Raw genomic sequence first — 21,463 nt, 5'->3', positions numbered from 1 at the left:
TTTTCCCTGGAAACAACAACAACAAACTATAGTCCTGTGAAAAAGAGCTTTGTTACAAACTACCTTATGACTCCTGCACAAGGAGCACCTAAAACACTGCTGTGGTGTTAAGTGGCAAGAGCTGTGGGCTTCAAAGCTTGCTGAGGCCTGAGGAAATGCCAGGTGTGTCTAGGGGGGTCTGTGGTCTGACTTGCAGGTCAGAGTCTCCTTTGCACACCRTGTGGAGCAAGAAAATTTTTGCACAGAAAGGAACTTGGAGGAAAAGTTAGTGATAAATAACCCTTCCCTAGAGSCTGCTCTTGAGTTGGAGTAGGATGGCCTGTTCTTAGTCTTTGTGAGCAGATCTAGGCAGAGCCTTAGAGGTGATASGGCCCAGGAGAGCAAGGAGCAGCAAAGCACATAATTTCAAACAATTTGTTGTCATAGTCCAGTAACCCTATAGATTCTTTTACTTTTCTGCTGCAGCCATTGGAGATAAACTGATGGATGCTGAATCTAGGCAAAGACTTGAAAATGTTGTGCTGAAAATGTGAAAAGCCACTTACCTGCTTTAGCAACAATTTTTTTTCATTTCCTTCACGTTTGTTTATTCCTGCACTTAATCATTCTTCTGACACCARAGTGAAGTGGTTCATTTCCCAACATTAGCTCTGAGTAGATAGCAAGCAAACTGACAGGTTCAGAAAATAAGTGGCTAGACTAGCTGTGAACAAGTCATTCTGAGAGAAGCAGAGTTAACATATCTTGGTTCCCCACATCCTTACTCCCTYTGAGCTAAAGCAATACCAATATAGGTGGAAAAAAATGCAAAAATTTGGTGTCAAAATACTTAAAAAAAAGAAAGACACCCTGAAAAATATGGTCACTTATGGGCACTGAAGTGTCAGTAGATTTAATGTGTGRGTGATGAAGAGATAGGTCCAAGACTGCCACCCTAGGTGTCTGCCAGCAGCCCTGCACAGTGCCTCTGGAGGCTGCGTGGGGATGTGCAGAGTGGGAAATTTCAAATTCTGCAGCAAGGAGACACGCCACAAACCGAACACAAGCGCTACCAGGGACTGCAGGCTCTATCTGCACAACATAACAAACCAGTTTAAAAGCATTCAARAGATGTACCTGTCCCAGATAGGGTGGTAACCACCAGATAAGAACTCTAGGAATAAATACAGTCTTACAAAACTTGGACAGCAGAAGGAACTGWTTCAGTATATGTAAAGGAGCAGTCAGTATGGGTTTTGGCTGCTGTTTCRGCACAGTACAAAGTTACTCTTGCTCTCTGCTGTGCTGCTAATAAAGAAACATGCTGACAAATCTGGTGCCAAGTGGAGCTGCGTGGCCAGGCAGAATAGGGCGAATCTGAGCCCTAGGAAGCCCATCCRGGAGCAGCTGCACCCAAAGTACCAGCAATGTGTTTGCATGCTGAGAAAGCACTTTTGGCTAGTGGGAGAGCCAGGTCTTCTTATAACTCCTTACCTTCCCCTGTGCACTAAGGGAGGTGGCATCCTGGGGCTAGCTAGTGACTGGCTGTCCCTGAGACCCTGCCACAGCCAAGATGCCTGCTGAGATCCCTGCCCTGCTGAGTCTCATTGAGTTTAATTGAGGCTCTCCAGCACATCCAGCCTTCATTAGCTGAGCAGCAGTGGGCAGATGAAGAGGCCACTGTGATGGCTTAGACCTGGTCTTTTCCAGAAATTGGGTGAGGCTGAGAGTTTCTAGGAAGAGACTGAGCCAGCCTGACGTGACACTGGCAGTGATGCTGTGAGCAGGAGTATCTCAGTCACTTCGCACAGATTTGAGGCATGGCAGGAGCATGWTCAGGGGGCTGATTGCCCCCAGCCCTGTGGGGTGCTCTGATGATCATGAAACAAGTGATCACCTTCCTTTTCTCCCTAGAAGGCTAATGGGCATTGGGAGGAAATTTCTCATAGGTGATGTTGATTGTCCTTTCACACTGATTTTGGTTCATCCAGGTTGTGAYTGAAAGTGGTCTGGTCCAGAAGGATCCCAGGGCTGACACTGAAAGACTTAGTCCAAGCTTGGCTGAACTGGGGCTTAGTCCCTGATGTGTGGTGCAGCTTGATTCCCCGCTAGCCTCTGTTCAGGCCACAACTGGCTTCAGCTCTGGCCCAGTGACACTAAATGGCCTGTCCTGGGCTGGCATCAGGGTCTGGGGTGGAAAGCACAGTGTAGGATCACCCATTTGTMTTAGTCCTTGTGCACCCTTAGGTGGCGCTGGGACCCAAGTACTAGCTCCTCAGCTCCTGCTTCACCATATTTTCAAGGCTTCAGCATGATCTGGGTGCTTCTGTAATGTCCCCAAACACTCGTCCAGTCTGTCTCCTGGGAGCCAGCACCTTTTCCATTTTGGTCTAGCTAAAGCAAATCAAGGACACATCATTGGGAAGGGGGGCAGCTGGCTGCTCCTCACCTTCTTCCACCACAGGCCACCATGACTTCATCCCTGCTGTCSGTGTCCCCGTGCTGCAGCTGTGCCCACAATGTGACAAGTCACTCTGAGTGCACAARCCGCAGACACTGCATCATCACCAGCTAGAGAGTCACTTGTGTGGGCCTGGGGAGAGAGAGACCTGGCAGAGTAAGGCCTGTCTGCAATAGGGGGTTGGAGGGAAGCGAGGCTGGGATGATCTGGTGGGATTGCCATTGTCTGCTGAAGGGCACGAAGAATTGGAGCAGCAGAGGAGGGAGGATGTGGTAGGTGATGGTTGAAATGAACAGCAGGGAGCAGAAGGAGCAGCAAAGCCTCTGACTCAGGAGTTGACACTGGTAGAGCTGCTTTGGGGACGACTTTTAGACTCTCCCAAAGCTCCCCAGGCACCAAAATAATTAAATCAAAGACAGGGCAACCTCTTCACCCCCCTCAAAATCAAACAAACACTCATCTTTCAGCCTACGTACAATGCTTTGCAGAGGAGCAGGGGCAATTTCTTGATGCTGAGCCACGGCTTGACTTGCCAGAGACTGTCAGAGCAGAAGCCAAGACCCAGCCTTACAAACAGTCATGTCACAGGGGTGTGGTGCCCAGTGCTGGCTGGATGCCACCACTCACTGGGACACAGGGGGTCAGTGCCACACTCACCTGCATTCAGCTCAGGGCTGCCAGCTGCTGAGCTTTCCGGCAGCTGCTCCAGCAATTTGTGGCTATCTTTGGGGACAGCCAGGAGCCGGCGTTTCCAGCTCTGCTTGCCCAAGGTAAGGCACACTCCCAAGTGTTTCTGGGGGACACGAGTGGCACATGCCTGAACTGCGGCACATAGAGTGCCGAGCTCAACAGGGGTGTGAAGGCTGCGTGTGCGGCTGGGGGTGCCAAGGTCTGCATTGCAGCATGGACCCAGTCCTGCCTCTCTCTCAGGACTGTTGTGCAGAGGAGTCAATTTTCCCTCTGTTCCCAGGGAGACCAAGTCCCACTACAAAACTTCTTGGGGCCTTTGTGTCCCTTCTGCCCCAGCAACGTGCCATCCCAGCAATCCTGCCTGGAGCCGGGGAGATGCAGGCCAGCCACAAAAGCTGCTCCTTTCTGTGGACATCCSCTCCAGTGAAAACCGTCTGAATAGTGATCCAAGGGCCCGGGCAGAGCCCTCTGTAAATAACATAGGTGAAGGGCTGTAAAGCTGGAGTAGGCTTTACCCAGGTATGCGAGGAAAAGTAAAGTGTTACTACACGTTTGTACAGTGGGAAAGTAAAGTGTTTTTTAAGGCTAAAGATGAGTGTCCCAAAGCTAGGGTAGGTCAGGTGTATCCTGGGATGTCACCCCTGATGATCAGGACACTCAAATGGGTTGGGGAGCTGGGCACCCCCTTCCAATTGCATTTCCAGCCTGGTGTGGGGCCAGGGCAGCAGGGCTAAYGGCATGGGCAAGAGGTCTGCACTGGCCCCATGTGCTCTGCATCTCCTGCCTCACCCTGCCTGCTCCGTGAGCTGCCACAGGCTCCCATGTCGCTTGTGGTGACTGACACCCTGTCCCTGGGTACCAGAAGGTAACAGCCCCTGCTTAGTACAAGCCACAGAGTCCCTGGCTGTCCCTGGCTTGGGGAGGAAGGCTCCTCAAGCCCTGGGCTGACAAACTCTTCTATACGCAGGAATAGACTCTGCCAAAGATAAAGATCTAGCCTCTGGGTTGATTTTGTTGCTGTGGACGGGCAAGTCAGATGTTGCTGCCAGCTGGGCTCTTCCCAAACCAGACTGCAGCAGCTTAGCTAAGAGTGTATGTATCTTAGGGAAGTGCCCCAGCGCAGTCCCAGCCCGTAGCTTGGGGCCTGGAGACACGATGAGGGGAGCTGCACGGCTCAATGGTGCTTCCCTTCCCCACCTCCCACGCACCCATGTAGGTGCTATAGACCTGTGCTGGTCTAGACCCCCTTGGTGAGGCAGTGGTGGAAGAGTACAGCCTGGACTTCTCCTAGCCCTGTCCAGGGAATTGGAGGTATTAAACCATCATCACCATGACCAGAGGGACAGTACTGGCCCCTCTGAAGCCCACCACCCATCTCCATGTGTTCCACTGCCTTGAGGCTGCTGCTACAACAGGAGCAGCTCTTGAAGAGAGATTTGGATGTGCGGATGATGGAGTCTGTGCTTTACTGCCAGAGTTGTGACTCCCTAGGATATGCCACACAGCCACTGCCCTAGCTGTCATATCTAGGATAGGCAACAGGCAGAGGCAGAGCTGAGGCAGAGGGGCTTAGTGCCACCAAATGGCTCGAGAGCAGGCATTGGTACCCATGCCAGCAGGTGTCTGCTGCTTCTTGAAATCTGCGTGCACACACTCAGAGCCCCTGTGCACATAGCTGCTGTAAGGGATCTAAGAAAAACCTTCCACCTCATCATGGCCYGCCACAGCTGCACTTTCCTGATGTGAAACCCAGGAAATGTGTTGCACACACACATCCAGGGCTGTGGCATGAAGGCCTGTGGGGAGTGGGACAAGTGTGCAACACCTGCTGGGAGGACTATCTTGCATGGAGGCAGACCAAGCTAATGCAGTTATGTCCATACTGCAACTCTGGAGCAGAGCCCAGCCTTGGGATGGCTCAGCCATGCTTCACACACAAGAAGGGCCATGGTCCAGTACAACGCAAGGGGCATGAGATCTCCTAAAGGAGATAGCAGGGGTAGATSGTCTTAGGGACTCCATCTCCCCTGTCATCTTTACATGGGCAGAGGTTGGGGACTGCACAATCTGTTCAGTGCAGTGATGGCTTTAGCTTTTGTTATATTGCAGTGAATGCCCCCCCCCCCAGTCAGAAACAGGCCCTGACATCTCTGGAGGGACTCTGGTGTAGCAGTTACAGGAGTGTCCTGGCTTGGCAGGGCTGGTGCAAGTCATGGTGGAAGCACAAGCCCCCATATGAGTGCAAGGCTGTGAGAACAGCAGCCACACTTCCACCCACTGCGTTCGAGGGAAAAAAAAAAGTGGAAGCACAAGAAGAGCATGGCYGAGGGGGTACCATTCACAGGGCAAAGCTCAGTGCTAGCGAGTGTGGGGTGTCCAGACCAAGCAAGAACATTGGTGCTACAGCCATGTCTTGAGAGCTGAGACTCTGAGACCTGATGACCGGCCCTGTCCCCACAGCATTTCTGTCATTCATGGACTTTCGGTACCGCACAAAAACTAAAGCCAAGTCCTGTAAACTCTAATCAAGGAGCAGTTGCTGACTACCCAAAAGTCTGTGTGGAAGGGATCAAGGGGCCAGGGGATGAAGATAGGTAGTTGGTCAACCTGTTCCTACCTCAAATTCTTAAAAGGAGACTAAAAACCTGCTAAAATATTGAGTGCCTCCAAAGGGCTCTTGAGACAGGTCACAGTCCTGTTTCATACTTAGGAGTGTTGGCTTTTGCTTCTATCATGACTGGTAGTTGTCACTCATTTCACATTAGGGCCTGCACTTGCTTTCCAACTCCCTTTGCAGTGTACAGGTCAAGGGCCTCTTCCTGCATTGCTCAGGTGCTGTGTCAGGGAGTTAAGAGGAGAACCACCAAACATCTCCCCACCCACAGAACTTCTCTAGAGTGTCCCAGCCTGTGCTGGGTCTGGCTTTCCCATATCTCCACTTTGGCTGGCTTCTCTTCCTACCCTGAGCACTCCTCAGCTCTGAGCAGGTTTCAGAAACTGTTACTTCCATCAAAAAAATCCTGAAAGCTTGGGCTGGCCCCTTGCCTGTGTTTGCTCAGTGCCTAGGGAAGTAAAAGGCCTAATTTTAGTTGGGTCTTAAGGCTGTCATGAACATGTGGTGCAGAGTGAGAGGAGGAGCACAGCCATCTTACATAACTGCACATCACCTTCAGTAAGCATGTCCTTCTGACAGAGGATGGATGCAGAGAAAGGTGGATTTGTCCTAGGTTGCCCCAGAAATCCGCACAGAGGCTGGGACTGCTCTTTGGAAACCCCAGTCACCCCCATGGTACTCACTGCAACAGTGCTGGGGGTACAGGGAGAGACAGATGACAAGGCTYTGCAGTTTTCCAGGACTCAAAAGTGAAGGGACAATGACATTGGTGCTAATGAGGGACAGAAAACAGTGGGTGTTTCTCCTGGTCAGGCTCCAGTGATGGTGCCAAGACTCAGAGCTCATGCTGTGGAACAGACAAGTCATTGCTCTGCAAGTTCCACAAGCATGAATGTGGGGTGAATGGAGCACCAGAGGGACTGAAAAAGGTGACCATTCACCTGATTCTTTGAGCAGATCACCGAACTGTCCAGCACAGCTTGCTCATCATGCTGGGCTTCTGCAAAACCCAGCTCGGGTGGCCTGGGGCAAATCTGAACCACTGCACAGGACATTCTCCTCCAYCAAGGACCTTGTTGCTGTTTGCAAGGAAGGGGAAAGACACAGGGTGTCTCAACTGTGTGGCAGGCACTAGGGGCCAGTTCCAGACTCATCTAGCTTTAAATGTTCCCAGCTCCATCAGTCTTACAAGAATCAGGCTACTGCAAACACAGTAGTGAAGAGAGAGGAGCCTGGACCTGCTCCTTGCCAGGTGGGAGCTGCAGTGAGTCTCAGGGGTGTTTCTGCTTGCTGAAAGGGGAAAGAAGAAGGAACAAGTGATGCAGCTTACATTGACCTGTGGAGGGCCAGTATCAAGCCACTGCCAGGCCTCCTCTACCCCCCAGCCTCTTTAGAGCTGGAGTGACCATATGGTACCAAAATGGTGGGGAAATGAGAGACTTCTGTTCTACCTTGAGTCAGAGCATTTTCCTTTGGGAAGGCCAAGAAAAGTCATTTGTAGTTGAGGTGATCTCATCTCACAAATAGCAGTCATTTTAACGACTGACAGTAAAGGCTGTGCTTTGAACCGCAAAGTAACTGCATCAGCTTGGCAACTCCCTTTTGGGCCTCAGAGAACCACTTTGAGTGCTGAGAACAAAGACATATATGTTAAAGTACATCAAATAGGCGTGTGTATGTACTCTAGCCATGCTTTTCATTAGCAGATTTGTCAACTTGCAGTCAGAAAAATGGGACTTCTAGTGGTTTTCCAAGTAGAGGGCATAGCGTATTTGTCTGTCATCTGAACACATCCCCAAAGGCAAACAAAGCTGGATCTTGTCCAAAGTTGGACAGGAGGCTCTGAGGGACGCCACATGGGGGGGAGGTAATTCCTGCAGGCCAGACACCCTTTGACTCTCCCGGGCCCAGTGATACTCTGTGCTTGGGTGCTGGGTCACTCCAAGACCCAGCCACATTTTAACAGACAAACACACCTTTGGGTGGGGTTATCGGTAAAATCCCAGGCCTGACTGAATGTAGCATGAAGATGTGGTATAGGCCCTTTACCAGAGTGAAGCTGGAGCAGTGTTACCCTGGAAGAAAATTCAGGGTGCCGTACATGGGGAAAACACAGATAGTAAGAGAAAAGACAGTGTTCTCTGTCCTGGAGTGCAAAGGTGAAACAAGAAGGGACCTGGTGCTTAGCCTTCTCTGCAGGAGGAGGTAAATCATCCAGGTTGGACTAGATGATCTCCAGAGGTCCCTTCCAACCTTACTGATTCTATGATTCTAAATGTTAAGGTGTTTAAGTAATTAGCTTATCAAGTGGCTTCTGCAGGTACTTGCCTACAGGCATGGAGAAAGGAAGCCTGCAAAGGGAGAAGGCACATGTGCAACAGGGGCTGTGAGCAATGCCACATGCTGGGAACATGGGGTGGGCGGGTTTGGGAAGACGGTCTCCAGTGAGCCTTCCACTTAGCCTACTCAGAGCACTTTCATTCGTGGCTTACAGTGCCTTCTCCTGCTGCTATTATTCCATGGCAACTATCCAGCCTTAAAGTTTTGCAAGAAGGATTTTGTCAACAAAATAAAGCCATTACTTGTGACCTGGCTCAAGTATATCTAGCATAAGGAAAAGTAGTAGTATCTTTAATCAGACTTTTTAATTAGTCTGTTTAAGATAATACTACCTCTCCCAGCAAAACGTTGTCTGGCTTCCATCGTTCTATGAATCCTTGTTTACCAGCAGTCTGTGGTGCCTGTGGGCATTTGTGAACATCAGGAAAGATCATGCTAGGAAAATGGAGATTCTTGGTCTCCTTATACGCTGGGTTGCTTGGAGCCCTGCAGCTCTCACTGGGTTTCAGGGAGGGGCTAGCTAGATCCAACAGGACTGACCTTGTCCTATAGCAGGGCAGGACAAAAAGATAGCTACAGCAGATGAAGGATCTCCCCCTATCTGAGTACTTCCTCGAACCATTCATCCGCCCAGATCACTGCGGTGTTGTGTGCCCTYGTCTTGGTACAGCCCCATCCTGCAGCTCTGCCCCAGGCCCAGCTGGGCTTTCGGCTCCCAGGCTGGCTGTTTGCTCAGGGAAAGTGCTAGTGAAACTGGTTCTCCTGCTTTCGCACATCTGCATTTTCTCTGAAGAGGAAGGCTCGCATTTGGGGCCCAGAAAGGCAGACGAAGAGCTCTGATGTGTGGGAATTGTATCACAGTCCCACTCAACTTTATGGCCAAGCTGCATCATGGGGGAAAGGCACAGGGCTGCTGTGCAGGGAACAGACACAGCTGCCCACGTTAAGAGGAAATGGTGCATCACAACCACTGTTTTTATGATAACTAAAGCATTGTCAGGAGCAGCTGCCATGCTCTGCTTGGTGGTGTCCCTGGCTTGCTCTCACCAGCTCGCCTTCATCTGTGAGCCACCTGAGCTGCATCCATTTCAGAAGCATGGCTGAATTTGATCCTGCTATSCTTGCTAGGACAAGGTCCCTGGAAATGAGTGGACAAGTGCTCCTGAAGTTCCAGAGCAACCATGGCTGCTCTAAGGTACCCTCAGATTGAGCACAGTTCCTTGGGAGACCTGGGGCTGGATYTGTGCTAGCACCTTGGACGGACATATGTCCCTATAAGATAGCATATATCTCAGCCTACCTGAGTGTACTGTCCCACTAATCACATTCATGAGGGGTCCTCCACTCTCAGAGGCTGCAGTGCTGCTAGCAGACCTGAGAGCATTGCAAAACTCTGCATTTCATATGTGGCCCTAGCTGCATCCCCGTTCCCTACTGGGACAAGCTTCCTGTGCCCTCACCTGCATGGATAAAATCTGGGCTCACAGGTTGAATATAGACTCAGGGTACTCTCGCCTGCCCCTAGCTTTAGGCAGCCCAGGGGCTGAGACCCTGCCATGCACTGTGACAATTCAGTGTCAGGTCAGCTTAGATCCTGCAATGTCCTACCTTCCCCCGCCCTTGTGCTCATGTGGAAAAGGGCCTTTCCTGGTGGCAGAGCTAGGGTTGCTAAAACAGGTTTGCCAAAGCAAAGCACCACCTCTGAGAAAAGCCTGTTGCCTTATGCTTAGCAATCCACCTGAGATAAGCAGAGCCACTGTGAGCTGAGGAAAGGGAAACTACAGCTCCCTCCCAGCTGGGAAATCATTACCTGTCCTTATGATGCAGGATGCAGTTAAGATATTATCACATAACCTCTGGAACTTAATATTTATTAAGGAAGAATCAGGAGAAATGAACTTATCAGATATTCAGCCTAGGCTCAGAGGCAGGAGCTGGAGGATTGAATGGCTGCCTGTGCCACCCCGGTAGCAAGCTGTCCGGCTGCAGCATGGCCACATGTGTGTCCAAGAGGGATTAAGGGGTTGTCAGTGCCCCTGTGTCCTGCATAAGGACAAGTCTCCTTCACTCAGGAAGGGCCTGTCCCAGCCACTGGGAATTCCAGCTGGGAATTTCCAGATCTCAGAAGGTAGCAAACACTTTATCATCCCCATCTAATGAAGTAGGTGAATCCAAAGGTTATTTGGTGGGTGGAGGTGGCAATGCAGGAGTGGTGGCAGCTGTCTGAGTTCTAGGCTATTGCCTCACCAGCAGCATGTACCAGTGTAAAGGGGACTGTCATAGAAAGAGTGACTGATCTGGATTTTGAACCCTGATCCGATGACATGGGCCTGGGCCCTGCTTAGTCTGAACTGCAGGCATACATATCCTGAGACTGAAAGTACACAGGGGACTGCTCAGCCCCCACCTCCACCAGGTGGTACTTCAGTTTCAGTGCACAGCGTGGGACTTACTGCTGTCCCTGCCTGGCCATCCACAACTTCAGGGAAAGGTGCTGTGGGAAGGTCATGCTGCGCAATGTGGGTTCCCCAGGGTGCATTTCCCGTCTGGCATCTCGGTGTTTGATTTAGCTGAGATGAGGTGGCTGGAAGCTGGGTCTTTCCAAAGTACTCAGCCTTATAATAACACTGGCAGCTTCTTATCTGTGGGCAGAATGAGTAAGAAACAGCTCTGCTGTCTCACCTGGAAGCAGCTGATTGCCTACCTCCATGAGTCCTTCCAGGCCCAAGCTGAGAGAGCTAGGTGCAGGATAAACTGGGGTGCAGAAGCTGCCAATGTGACATGCTGCGACCAGGACCAGCTCAGAGATGAACTTTGAACGCATACCAAGGAACAGAAGTCACAGGAGGCTGACTGGCTCTGCTGAGGGGCCAGGGGATCAGCAGCCCTCCTCTACTCCCTCCCATCTCACTGTGTTCCCAGGTGCCCATGTCTGTGGGGACCTTGGCTACACCAGGCCCAGGAACACCTTGAAGGTGGGTTGTACAAGGAGAAGTGATGACTGGGGTCCCAGGTACTAAGTGCCAGGCCATGTTTCTCTCCACATGAAGATGTCCTAGCTTTCTTGGCAGGAGGGCAATTTATGTCTCTCCTGGCCCAGCAAGCTTTGCTGAAATCCGTCTTGCAAGGCCCTCTCTCCTATTCTAATGTGATTTTCCCTCTCATTTTAATAAAACTTTCTATCAAGACACCTGCTGCTCTATGTGTGATTTCAAGGCATTGGATACTGTCACTCTCACCTCTTAAAGAGGTAAGAGATTTGTAATGGAAATATTAAGATTGGTAAGAGTGAAGATAGGACAGAAATGTGTGTGTATGTGTGTGTGTGAAAGCACCAAAGAAACAGGGAAGCAAAGGTTAAAAGCAAAACTGTGCACTAATTGCTGCAGAACATCATATTTTTAATTTCATTCAAATGAGGAAGAGGAACAAACTGGTCTAGGATAAGGTGTCATGAAGATGCAGAACAAGGCTGGAGGCATAAATACCCAGATAAGGTATTTAGAGAGAACTGCATGAGCGGCTTCTACAAGCTAGATAGCAGGAAACAAGAGAACTGTGAAATTCAAGAATTTTGTCTAAGTCAAAGCTCAGCTTGTTGCTGCCAGTCAGGAAACCCAGAGCAACAGTGAGGACTAGTGAGCTGGCTTCCCATGTCCTCCCTGTTATATGCAAGTGATTCTGGCTTCACCCTTGGGTGCACGTGTCTACGTGCTGGGGAGTGTGTGAGCCTGAGAGTCTGAGCAGGTAAGATGATCTCTAGGTCTTTACCTATTATAAAATAAAATTGATTTCCTCTTACACAGTATCTTGCATCGAGTTTTCCTATGATTTCCCATRATCTCCCCGGTTTGATACAGTGTTTCTACCTGAGCCTTCAAGTTAGCAGTGAGCCAGACTAGAGCTGGATGCAAGAGCTGGAGGTCTGTTTTATTCTCATCATGGCTGTGTCAGACCCCAGTTTCTCCCCAGTGCCCCTGTTTTACCCTAACACAGCTCTTCTCAAAGGAAGAGCTGAATATGCACCAGGACCTCTGAAATACATGCAACTTCCTTAAGGATAATGTCAACCTGGAGAGAGCTTTTGGGAACAGCATCCTTGCAGCTTAAACTGATTAACACTCTTCCTAGCTGCTCATATCCAAATACTTTTCTCCTTCTGTGTTTAAATTTGCAGACTCTTTTTCCGTGATGTTCACTAACAAGAAGCACCTCATCCCTGCTGTTCTGGGGGCACTGGTCATGCTCTCAATCATTGCCCTTGTTCTCAGCCTGGTGAAGATTAAAGACGTTACTCTGCCACCCACAGTCAAGGTGAGCACCACTGCAGAGACCAGTCATCTGGGACAGACGCTCTCAGACAACAGCTCATTTTGGGGGTTAGGAGTGAGTGGGGTTCAGCAGGAACTGCCTTACAATAGATATGTAGGTATCTCCTCTACCAATTCCAAAATGCAGGCAGAAGAAAGAAGGCACAGACACCTAGGAGCTGGGGTCACTGTTTGCCAGGTTGAATAATACCTCTAGCTGACTTTTTGCCCTTCGTCTCAGACTGCGTCACCCCGCTGTGCCTGCAAAGTGGCTAGCACAGCAGTATCACGGCTCATGCACAGTGTTAGGATAACAAAAGCAGTAAGAAAAAAATCACAACACGGAGAGCCTTGTGGCTTGCTGATAGTGAATGATTCAGTCAGGGTCAGAGCCTCTCTTGCCAGGGAATGTGCAGGCGGTAGATAGGAGCCTCCTCTGAAAGCCAGCCACAGTGCTGTGTGCTCAGTGAATTTCAAAGGAAATTATGCTGGGGCAGGTGGGTAGGGCTGCAACAGCAAAGCCCTGCCCTGCTGCCTCTGCACCCCGGCACACAGCACTGCATGTCAGTACACCTCTACATGGCCTTTGTCCTTGCTAGCTCCCACCAACCTCGTTCTGGCCTGCCCAGATTGCAGAATAAACATTGTTGCTCCTCGAATCCCTCCCCTTGTGCCTCGGCATCCAGCTTCATCCAAGCTGGAAGAAGGTCAGTGAGATCTCAGAGTGAGATGCAGGGCTTTTTGGGGAAAAGGCACACAGCTGGATCCTCATGGACTGGGGCTGGTGTCACCTTGCCATTCTCTGCCTAAGCTGGGTGCAATGATAAGGGGAACACAGAGCTCTGGAGATCAGGGTGCTGCTGGCTCTGAGGTAGAGCTGGTGTGGACACAAAAAATATTTAACCAATAAAGACAATAAAAGAGCATTATAAACCACCAAAAAAGTGCTTGTACGAGTTGGYATTGTTGCACAGACCGCAGCAGAGGGAATGAGAAAGCTTCTCAATTGCCATGAGAAATGCCTGTGCTGAGGCCATACATTGAAGTGACCTGTCTTGCCACTGCTCTGCTCTGCCATGGTGTAGACTGTCAAACCTTAAAGAGGATCTATGGATTAAGAAGGCTTTTCTTTGGATCACCTTCTAGCATTTCAGCTTGAACAATCTGATCAGGGTCATGGCAGGGCTGGACTCCAGCCCCACCATCCCTGCTGCTCTTCCTACCAGCCATGATGTCTTCATTTTTCCTTCCAGTACGGGATAGTGTTCGACGCAGGCTCATCCCACACTTCTCTGTTCATCTACGAGTGGGACTCAGACAAAGAGAACAACACTGGTGTGGTCAGCCAGACTTTGTCCTGTGATGTCCAGGGTCAGTATCCCCCCTGCTGTGGACCTGATGCTGTCCTATGTATGGCAGCTGGGATGACCTGGCCTCCCTTTCCTTGGCCTGCCAAAGCTGGGGCATTGCTAGTTCAAGCGGCTTCCCACTTCCATATAACCACTGACAGCATGGTGGGGAGGGTCTGGCTACAGTCAGGGTRGTCTTGAACTCCCCAGCAGCTTCACTCATGGTTAGTGGGCCCTCAGCACCTGGTAGTGCCCAAATGCTTGATGGGACTGAAGTGCCTTGGTGTTCTTGTGAACTTTCACTCCTCCTCCTGGGACTGCCCCTAACAGCACAAGCCACCGTCCTGAGAGGGAAACATCTAACGCACAAAGTTGGGCACAAAGTGTAAATGGAGGACCCAGAGGGCAACCTCTGGGCAAGAATTTCACTAGCTCTTGTCCATTCCTTTTGGTGTCTTGGTTCATTCACTACTTGGAGGTCCCATGTCCCATTATCTGTGCTTTCAGCCAGGCCTATTTCTGTCTCTAAGAACAAGTGGAAACAACCTTTGGGGCTTTGTTTTGCCTTGGTGTTCTTGGTCGCAAGCTTGGCTTCTGTACTATCATCCGAAGAGGCGCTAGAGCATGTAGCCAGGCCTCAAAGTCACATTAAGGGACTGACACCTCCACTGTGTGTCACACGCGTTCAGACCTTATGGTGGGACAGGGAAGGGACTTTGAAAATTTCCACTTTGGCTTTTGCTGTCTGGTTGCATGAGGCCCAGGCCTGCACTATCCCATTGTTGAAACATGACCCAAGTGGCATTCTTGGCACTTCAGAGCTCAGGCCACAAGCACAACGTAGAACATCTCAGATCCTCAGCCCGGAGCACAGATGCAGCCTGCCAGTGCACGGATACAAGCCAGCAGGCTGCATGTAGTACCTGAGGCCAGGTGCTGCAGAGCCCTGCTGAAAACATGGAAGACATGGGGATGCTGTAGGAGAGGAATATTAGGGGAGAGACCTGGGTGAGTCAGGTCTCACAGTCCCAGGTGACCTGACAAAGGATCTTCAGTTGCTAAGAGATGACCAGCCTGGCTGCCCCCATGTCCTCTTGCTCCTGCATTCCTGTCTCCAGTCATTTCTATCAGCCTGTCCCAGCCTTACTCTCTTGCAGGGCAAGGCATATCAAGCTATGCCAGCAATCCCCCGAAAGCTGGTGAGTCCCTAAGAGAGTGCCTGGACAAAGCTCTGAAGGTCATTCCCCCTGCGAAACAGAGGGAGGTGCCAGTTTATCTTGGAGCAACAGCAGGCATGAGGCTACTGAGGTACTTTTCTCGGGCACSAGCATGAAGGAGAGGTGACCAAGCTGCAAGCAACCAACGGCAGCCTGGCTAGCGTGGCATCCTGTGTGGGGACAAAAGCTCCTAACTGTCATGCTACCCTTAGCAGTCAACAGAGGACTGGGAGGAAGCCAGAACGGTGGGGACATGTGGGTGGCTGAACTGACCTGAACTTCTGGCCTTGGGGGCAGGGAGGCTGCCAGAGACATACATTGACATTCTGGGACCTTACAACCCAGAAGAATGCTGTGTAGCTCATTTCCAAGCATGAAATACTTCTCAAAGCTCTTTGTTTGCTCTTCATTATTCCTTAAACATAAAGGAATTGTTCCCACCAGGGAAAGTACCTTCTGCAAACGTGGTTGGGTGCTGGTGGGGGAATAGGTTAGAGGTACAAAGCGAAGGGATGTTGTGTAACCTGATCCTACTTTTCATTAGCTTATATTAGCTCTCTTCAAATGTCAGTGTTAATTTCATGGTTCTTGGTTTTATGGCTGCAGTTTTCTAACATTATTTTGGTGCAAGCTGACCACTTCCATGGGATGGGAACTGAATCATAGCCTGACACTTACTTGCTTCAGAGATAGAGAAAGAGAGACTACCGGCAGCCCCAGGAAACCTCCCACCACTCAGAAGTCTGAAACCAGACTGACATCTTCCTGAAAGACCCACTCTAGTTTAGCTACCAGCCTTGGCTTTGATGGTACAATCAGTACCAGGTGTTCAGTGGCCTGTGCTACACAGCACACCAGATAAGCCGGTCAATAAAGATCTCCTCTGGTCCTGAATGCTATGAAGTAGGGAAGGGTGGCCTAGTAAACCACTGTGCAACTGGGATCAAGCTGCCATGGAGGGAGGAGGTGGATACTGGTCCTCAATTTGTGATCTCAAGTCCAGGTGGAAGGACAGCTGGGATTTGCACGACAGAAACTGCATGAGCAGCCTCTACAAGCTAGATAGCAGGAAACACTATTTCACATAAATTGCTTATTACCAAAGACTGGAGTCTGTGCAACTGAGAGAAAGCAAACTGTTCCCTTGTGTTTTCTCTGTAGTAATGATTTCACTGAATACATGTACTGAACTTCGGATCCTTTTTAGGGAGCAGAACAGCTCAGCTGCAGACCAAGTCCTGGCTGAAATTACTAAGACCGTGAAAGAGTACCCTGTGGATTTCCGTGGGGCTCGAATTATCACAGGGGAAGAGGAGGGAGCTTATGGCTGGATCACCATTAACTACCTACTAGATTCCTTCACTAAGGTGGGAGAGGGGTGAAATATCCACCCCTTCTTTACTAATATGGCTTTTTGATCTTTCTTAGCTTCTTAAGTTAACTTTGCACAGAAGGAAAGGTCTAGGTCATTGCCGTTAGGAATGATCTAGGAGAAATAGCCATTTATTCTCCGACTTGCCTAYGGTGAAGGAGGAGGGAGAAACACAGAATGAAGTTATCACTGTTAAAGGCTAAAGGCACATCTCCATACCATGTAGTCATAGGGAAGAAAGCCCCATGCTAACACTGACCAGGGCTAGAAAAGCTAAGCACAACCCTGGAGGACATCCCTTCTGCTTTATTCTGTTTGGTTGTAATCCAATCCAGTTCTGCACTCACCAYGGGTATATCCGGGCCCACTCAGAATTACAAAACCAAAACAAATGTGTGGCCTGTGTCTTCTCCTGTCCTTGCATGGACAAACCATGAGCAAGCTAGAGTCCTGGGAAGGATGCAGAGGTTGCTGTGCTTGTCCAGGAAGCACTGTCCCCCTGAAAAGTTGAACAGACAGCAAGGTCGGCCTTGCAGCCAGATGGTAACAGTTTGCCCCTTAGGGCTTTGCCTTGCTGTCCTGGGGAGGCCTATCTCCTGTATGGTACTTGGGAGTCCCAGTTTTTGTTCAGACTTACACTCTGAAGGAAGCTTAAGCCAAAACTCTTTCCTGTTACCCTCCTCAGAAAGTGCTGCCAGCTCTGCCACAGCTCCCAGCAGATGCAGGCACCGTCTGGCTCCTGCACAAGCTAACAGAGGCTTGTTGTAAATGTTGGCTGTGCTTTTCTTTTGGACTAATCTTTCTGTGACCTGTTTTTCAGAAACTGTAGAGCATTCACCTCTCCAAGTCAGGGCTCCAGCAGCACCTTGGTCTGGATGCCAGTGACTCTGGCCCACATGGGTCCTTGCTATGCTGGAAAATCTTGACCATCACCTGGTTCCACTTCTGGATTTTCTGGCTCTGGCAAATGCCCAGAGTGGTTATGTGCAGAGGGCAGTGGGACCTCAAGTACAGAATGAGCCAGCTGAGACCATTCCCCAACACATTTAGTAACAAAACGCAACTGACTTAAATGGGAGAAGAATTTTGTTTGGGCAGAGTAATTTTGGCTGTCTCCTACTCCTCTTCCTGTCCTATCTTGTCTTGGCAGTACTCCCCCAAAGAGCACATGTGGGTCCATCCAGAAGAGGCCAACATTTTGGGGGCACTGGATCTTGGAGGAGCATCAACTCAAATCAGCTTTATCCCCAAAGGTTCAGTTATAAAGTGGAATGAAACCTCCAAGTTCACACTTTATGGATATAGCTACAACATCTACACACAGAGCTACCTCTGCTATGGACAGAACGAGATGCTGAAGCGGCTGGCAAAAGAATTGATTGAGGTGAGCAGGAAACTGGGTGGTAATCAGACTCTACCCTCATGCTACCAATTACAAAATTTTTAGAGTAAAATAGGAACAGATAATGCTCTTCCAGAGTGGCAAAAGCAGGGTCTGAGAGCTGGTAGAGACTCCCTGGAGTGTGCGTAAGCAGACCTGGAGAGGAGCATGGAAAGCCATCAGAAAAGAAGGTTCAGGGGAGCTCTTACTGCTGTCTGCAGCTACCTCAGAGGAGTGTATAGAAAAGACACAGCCAGACTCTTTTCAGAAGTGTGAAGTGTCAGGGCAAGAGGCAACTGGCACAAGCTGGAATATAAGAGATTCTGGCCAGACATGGGGAAAAACTTTTTCAGAATAGTGGTGATTAAATATCAGAATAGGGCCCCGAAAGGCTGTAGAGTCTCAATCCTTGGAGTTATTCAAAACTTCACGGGGCAAGACCTTGCGCCACTTGGTCGTGCTTTATGATGAGAGGTGGCATAGAGCCCCCATAGGTCCCTTCAAACCTCAACTACTCTGTGACTGTAGGGATCTGAGAAGAGAGAACCAGAGACTTTTCTTGGGCAATTTTTTGGAAGATCAGAGGGGAATACCATTTTCTTGGAGCTGAACCTTGTCAAGGGGGGAGCCAGAAGGGTTTGCTCATGCTGCACAGTCAGTAGGATATGTCAGAGGGCTGCAACTAGAGGCAGAGCTAGATCTGGGGTGGAAAAGGCTTTGTCTGCCCCAGATCACAATCCTGCTGGCATGGGGAGAGACTATATTCCCAGAATCTGTCTGCTTCAGTGGCAGAGGAGGGTGATGAAGAGTGAGAAGAGGCTGGGATTAGACAAAGCAAAATGTGAGTTAGTCTCAGGTTGGGACTGCAGACAAGCAAAGAGAGCAGGATTAAATAGATAAGGGTCATTCACTGCTAAAAAGATGGGAGATGCCTACACCTGTGGCCAAGGGGGGAAGCCCTGGGTGAATTCCTGCATATCCCTGCTATTGGGCATACGCTCCATGGGGATTTGGCTGCAGCCTGTAAATCAGAGGATTTTCCTATTCCCAGGAGTCGTCCTCCAGCACACAAGTCGAACATCCTTGCTACCCAAAAAACTACAGTGAAACCATCTCGCTGTCTTCCTTCCGCACCAGCCCCTGCACAAGCCAGAATGACTTACACCTAACTCTTGCTGACAGGAATGTGACCCTGGAAGGCAGAGGAAATGCCAGTGAGTGCCTGGCTGCCATCAAGAAGCTGTTTAACTTCTCTGCGTGCAGCCAGAGCCCAGACTGCACCTTCAACGGTGTCTACCAGCCCCCTGTCAGCGGGCAGTTCTATGTAAGACAAATCCTGTCCTTTCACTTCTCTTGCTGTCTTTAGAAACCATTGTCCTATTCAGAGACATTAAGAGGTCCCATTAAAAGGCCCCTTCCAAGGCCTTTGCAGAGATGTAGACATGGGGCAAAATAAAGGTTGCTTGCAGCAGTCTACATGGTGTGTTTTCGCCAGGTGACAGGATGCTGCTGTCAGACACAGATGCTTCCTCTCAGGAGTAAATGCTGTTTGCAAAGTGYCTCTCCCATGGGGTGTTGTCTCCCTGCATGCCGGGCCACATGGCCCACTCAGGGTATCTCATGGCAATGTCACCTTCCCATGGCACAACAGAGRTACAAAGCACTCAAATTACTGCTGTTCCAGGGTACACCAGGAATTTCTGCTGTCTGATTTTCCAGTCAGCTCTCAAAAAGGAATCATTTTAATAGGAGATAGATGCTTGCTTGAAAACCAAATTTTCAGTCAAAATCCAGCATAGCCAGAAGCCTACAGACTAGGTCTTGCCTGTGCTCCACACGCTGCTGTAGCCACTAGACATGTATGCCTTTCAGATGATCGTTTTTGCTGGGACATGGACAAGAATGCACTGGGATTATACAGAGGTGGGACAAATCTGGTGAAAGTGGCCCCTGCTGACAGCCCTTCCTGACTCAAGGGAGACCAGGGCAGCTGCCCAAGGGCACTTTTTTCCTCACTGTTACTCAATGCCATTTCTATTTCTTGCCTTTCAGGCCTTTTCAGCCTTTTACTATAACTTCAGATTCCTCAACTTGACCAACGGGCAGCCTCTGGCCACTGTCAGGGAGACCATCCAGAATTTCTGCACAAGAAGCTGGGAAAACGTATGTTTCCCATGATGGGTCATGGGAGGCTATGGGGAAACTTCACAAATGAAGGAGTCCTAGGGCAGGGAAAGAAGAGCAGAAATGCCCCAGGGAAAGGCTGCTTGGTTCCTGAGCTCTGCTCTACGCATCAGAGCCATCCTGGAGTCCTGTGAGGGAGCCATGGCCATCCTGCACCAAACCTTGGGGTCCCTCCTTGTTCATYGTGTGCATGAGCAATATAGGGAAAGCTGCAACCAGGGCAGGTGAAGACAACAGTCGGTCCCTTGTCACAGGAGCTGGAGCTGGGAATGGAGCCCTGGAGAAGGGTGAGAGAGAAACCGGCTACTGGCACCACTCTGGAGGGGAGTCAGATGGGGATGGGTACAGTCAACAGATGTGGTAGAATCATCATGGGGCAGAGAGTAGAGGCCCCTTGTGCAAGGAGGGTGAGATGGGAGAATCTGCAGCAGGAGGAGTTCCCAAATGTTTATATTTACCTGTGGACATAGATAGTAAATACTCCTGGAAGGAGTTGCCCTGTCTAGATGGGTCCAAACTACCTGCTTAGTCCAGAAGCAAGCGTCTTTCTCTGGATAATGAGGATTACAAAGTCATCACCCTTCATGCAGCAGTCATCAGAGCATTGCCCCTGCGTGGAAATTGCCTACTGTCAGCTCATTACTATGCTCTGGAAATAACTTCCCTTCCTCTCACGCATGCCCCCCAGCTGTCTTCTAGCTACCCTAAAGAAAATCCTGAGCGACTGCGTAGCTATTGCGCCAGCGCCAACTACATCCTCACACTCCTCCTTGATGCCTACAAGTTCAATGAGACCAGCTGGAACAGTATCATCTTCCAGATGAAGGTAAGCAGCAGACTCAGCCTGCAAGCAGAAATAAGAGCCAGCGCTGGGAAAAAAAGAGCCAGCTGCCTACACTGGAGTGTAGACATTGTTGTGAAAACTATGAGCAGCACTGGTCAGGAAAGTCCTTCTGGCTTCACATCCCAGCATGGTGATGCACTCAGACATGGCTGTCCAGCAGCACTATGCCTAGCTAACATCCAGCTGTGCAGGCTGATGGAGACATCCTGCTTTGAGATATTTGCTGTGCCTGCACCCAGCCTGGCACACAGTGGCACCAATGCTGCTGGCAGAAGCTCTGTACTAGAGCTGCCCTCACTATCCCCTCTCTCCTTGGGCAGGCAGGGAGCACGGACATTGGCTGGACCCTGGGCTACATGCTGAACCTCACCAACATGATCCCARTGGAGGCTCAGGAGTGGGTGAAGGGACATGATTCTTCCCTCTGGGCTGCAGTCGTCGCCTTCATTGTGCTCACTCTTGCCTTGGGTCTCGTTGCCCTGCTCATGAGCTTGTGGCTGTAGGAGCCAGGCGGCACCTCAGAGCCTGGTAGGAGTGCATCGGGGCTGGCGGGCTGAGTTAGCCAGGGTCCCCTACACATTGGCCAGCAGAACTGACTTCTGCTGTCTCTGCAGAAAGGTAGGCACCTCTCAGCTTTTCTATCACCCAAATAAACACTGCAAAAGACATCTAAGAGAGAAAGTTTTGTTATTTTTCTCCTGAATCAAAAGGATTTTAATGCT

General features: G+C 50.1%; 1 protein-coding gene across 1 annotated transcript; it reads left to right on the top strand.

Moving 5' to 3' along the window:
• The first annotated feature begins 12,275 nt into the window (after nucleotides 1-12,275).
• LOC146594010 (ectonucleoside triphosphate diphosphohydrolase 8-like) lies at nucleotides 12,276-21,244 on the top strand. Its single transcript, XM_085308363.1, has 9 exons — nucleotides 12,276-12,398; nucleotides 13,648-13,765; nucleotides 14,901-15,051; nucleotides 16,168-16,327; nucleotides 17,483-17,716; nucleotides 18,765-19,037; nucleotides 19,766-19,876; nucleotides 20,586-20,723; nucleotides 21,062-21,244. Exons 1-9 carry the CDS (start codon nucleotides 12,276-12,278, stop codon nucleotides 21,242-21,244), a joined length of 1,491 nt encoding a protein of 496 aa, XP_085164489.1.
• Nucleotides 21,245-21,463: the final 219 nt, after the last annotated feature.

Source organism: Rhea americana, unplaced genomic scaffold (genome assembly GCF_003343005.1).
Source record: "Rhea americana isolate MKP2758 unplaced genomic scaffold, rheAme1 scaffold_273, whole genome shotgun sequence".
Lineage (NCBI taxonomy): Eukaryota > Metazoa > Chordata > Aves > Rheiformes > Rheidae > Rhea > Rhea americana.
The sequence above is the reverse complement of the archived record's forward strand: the minus strand, read 5'-3'. Positions and strand labels throughout refer to the sequence as shown.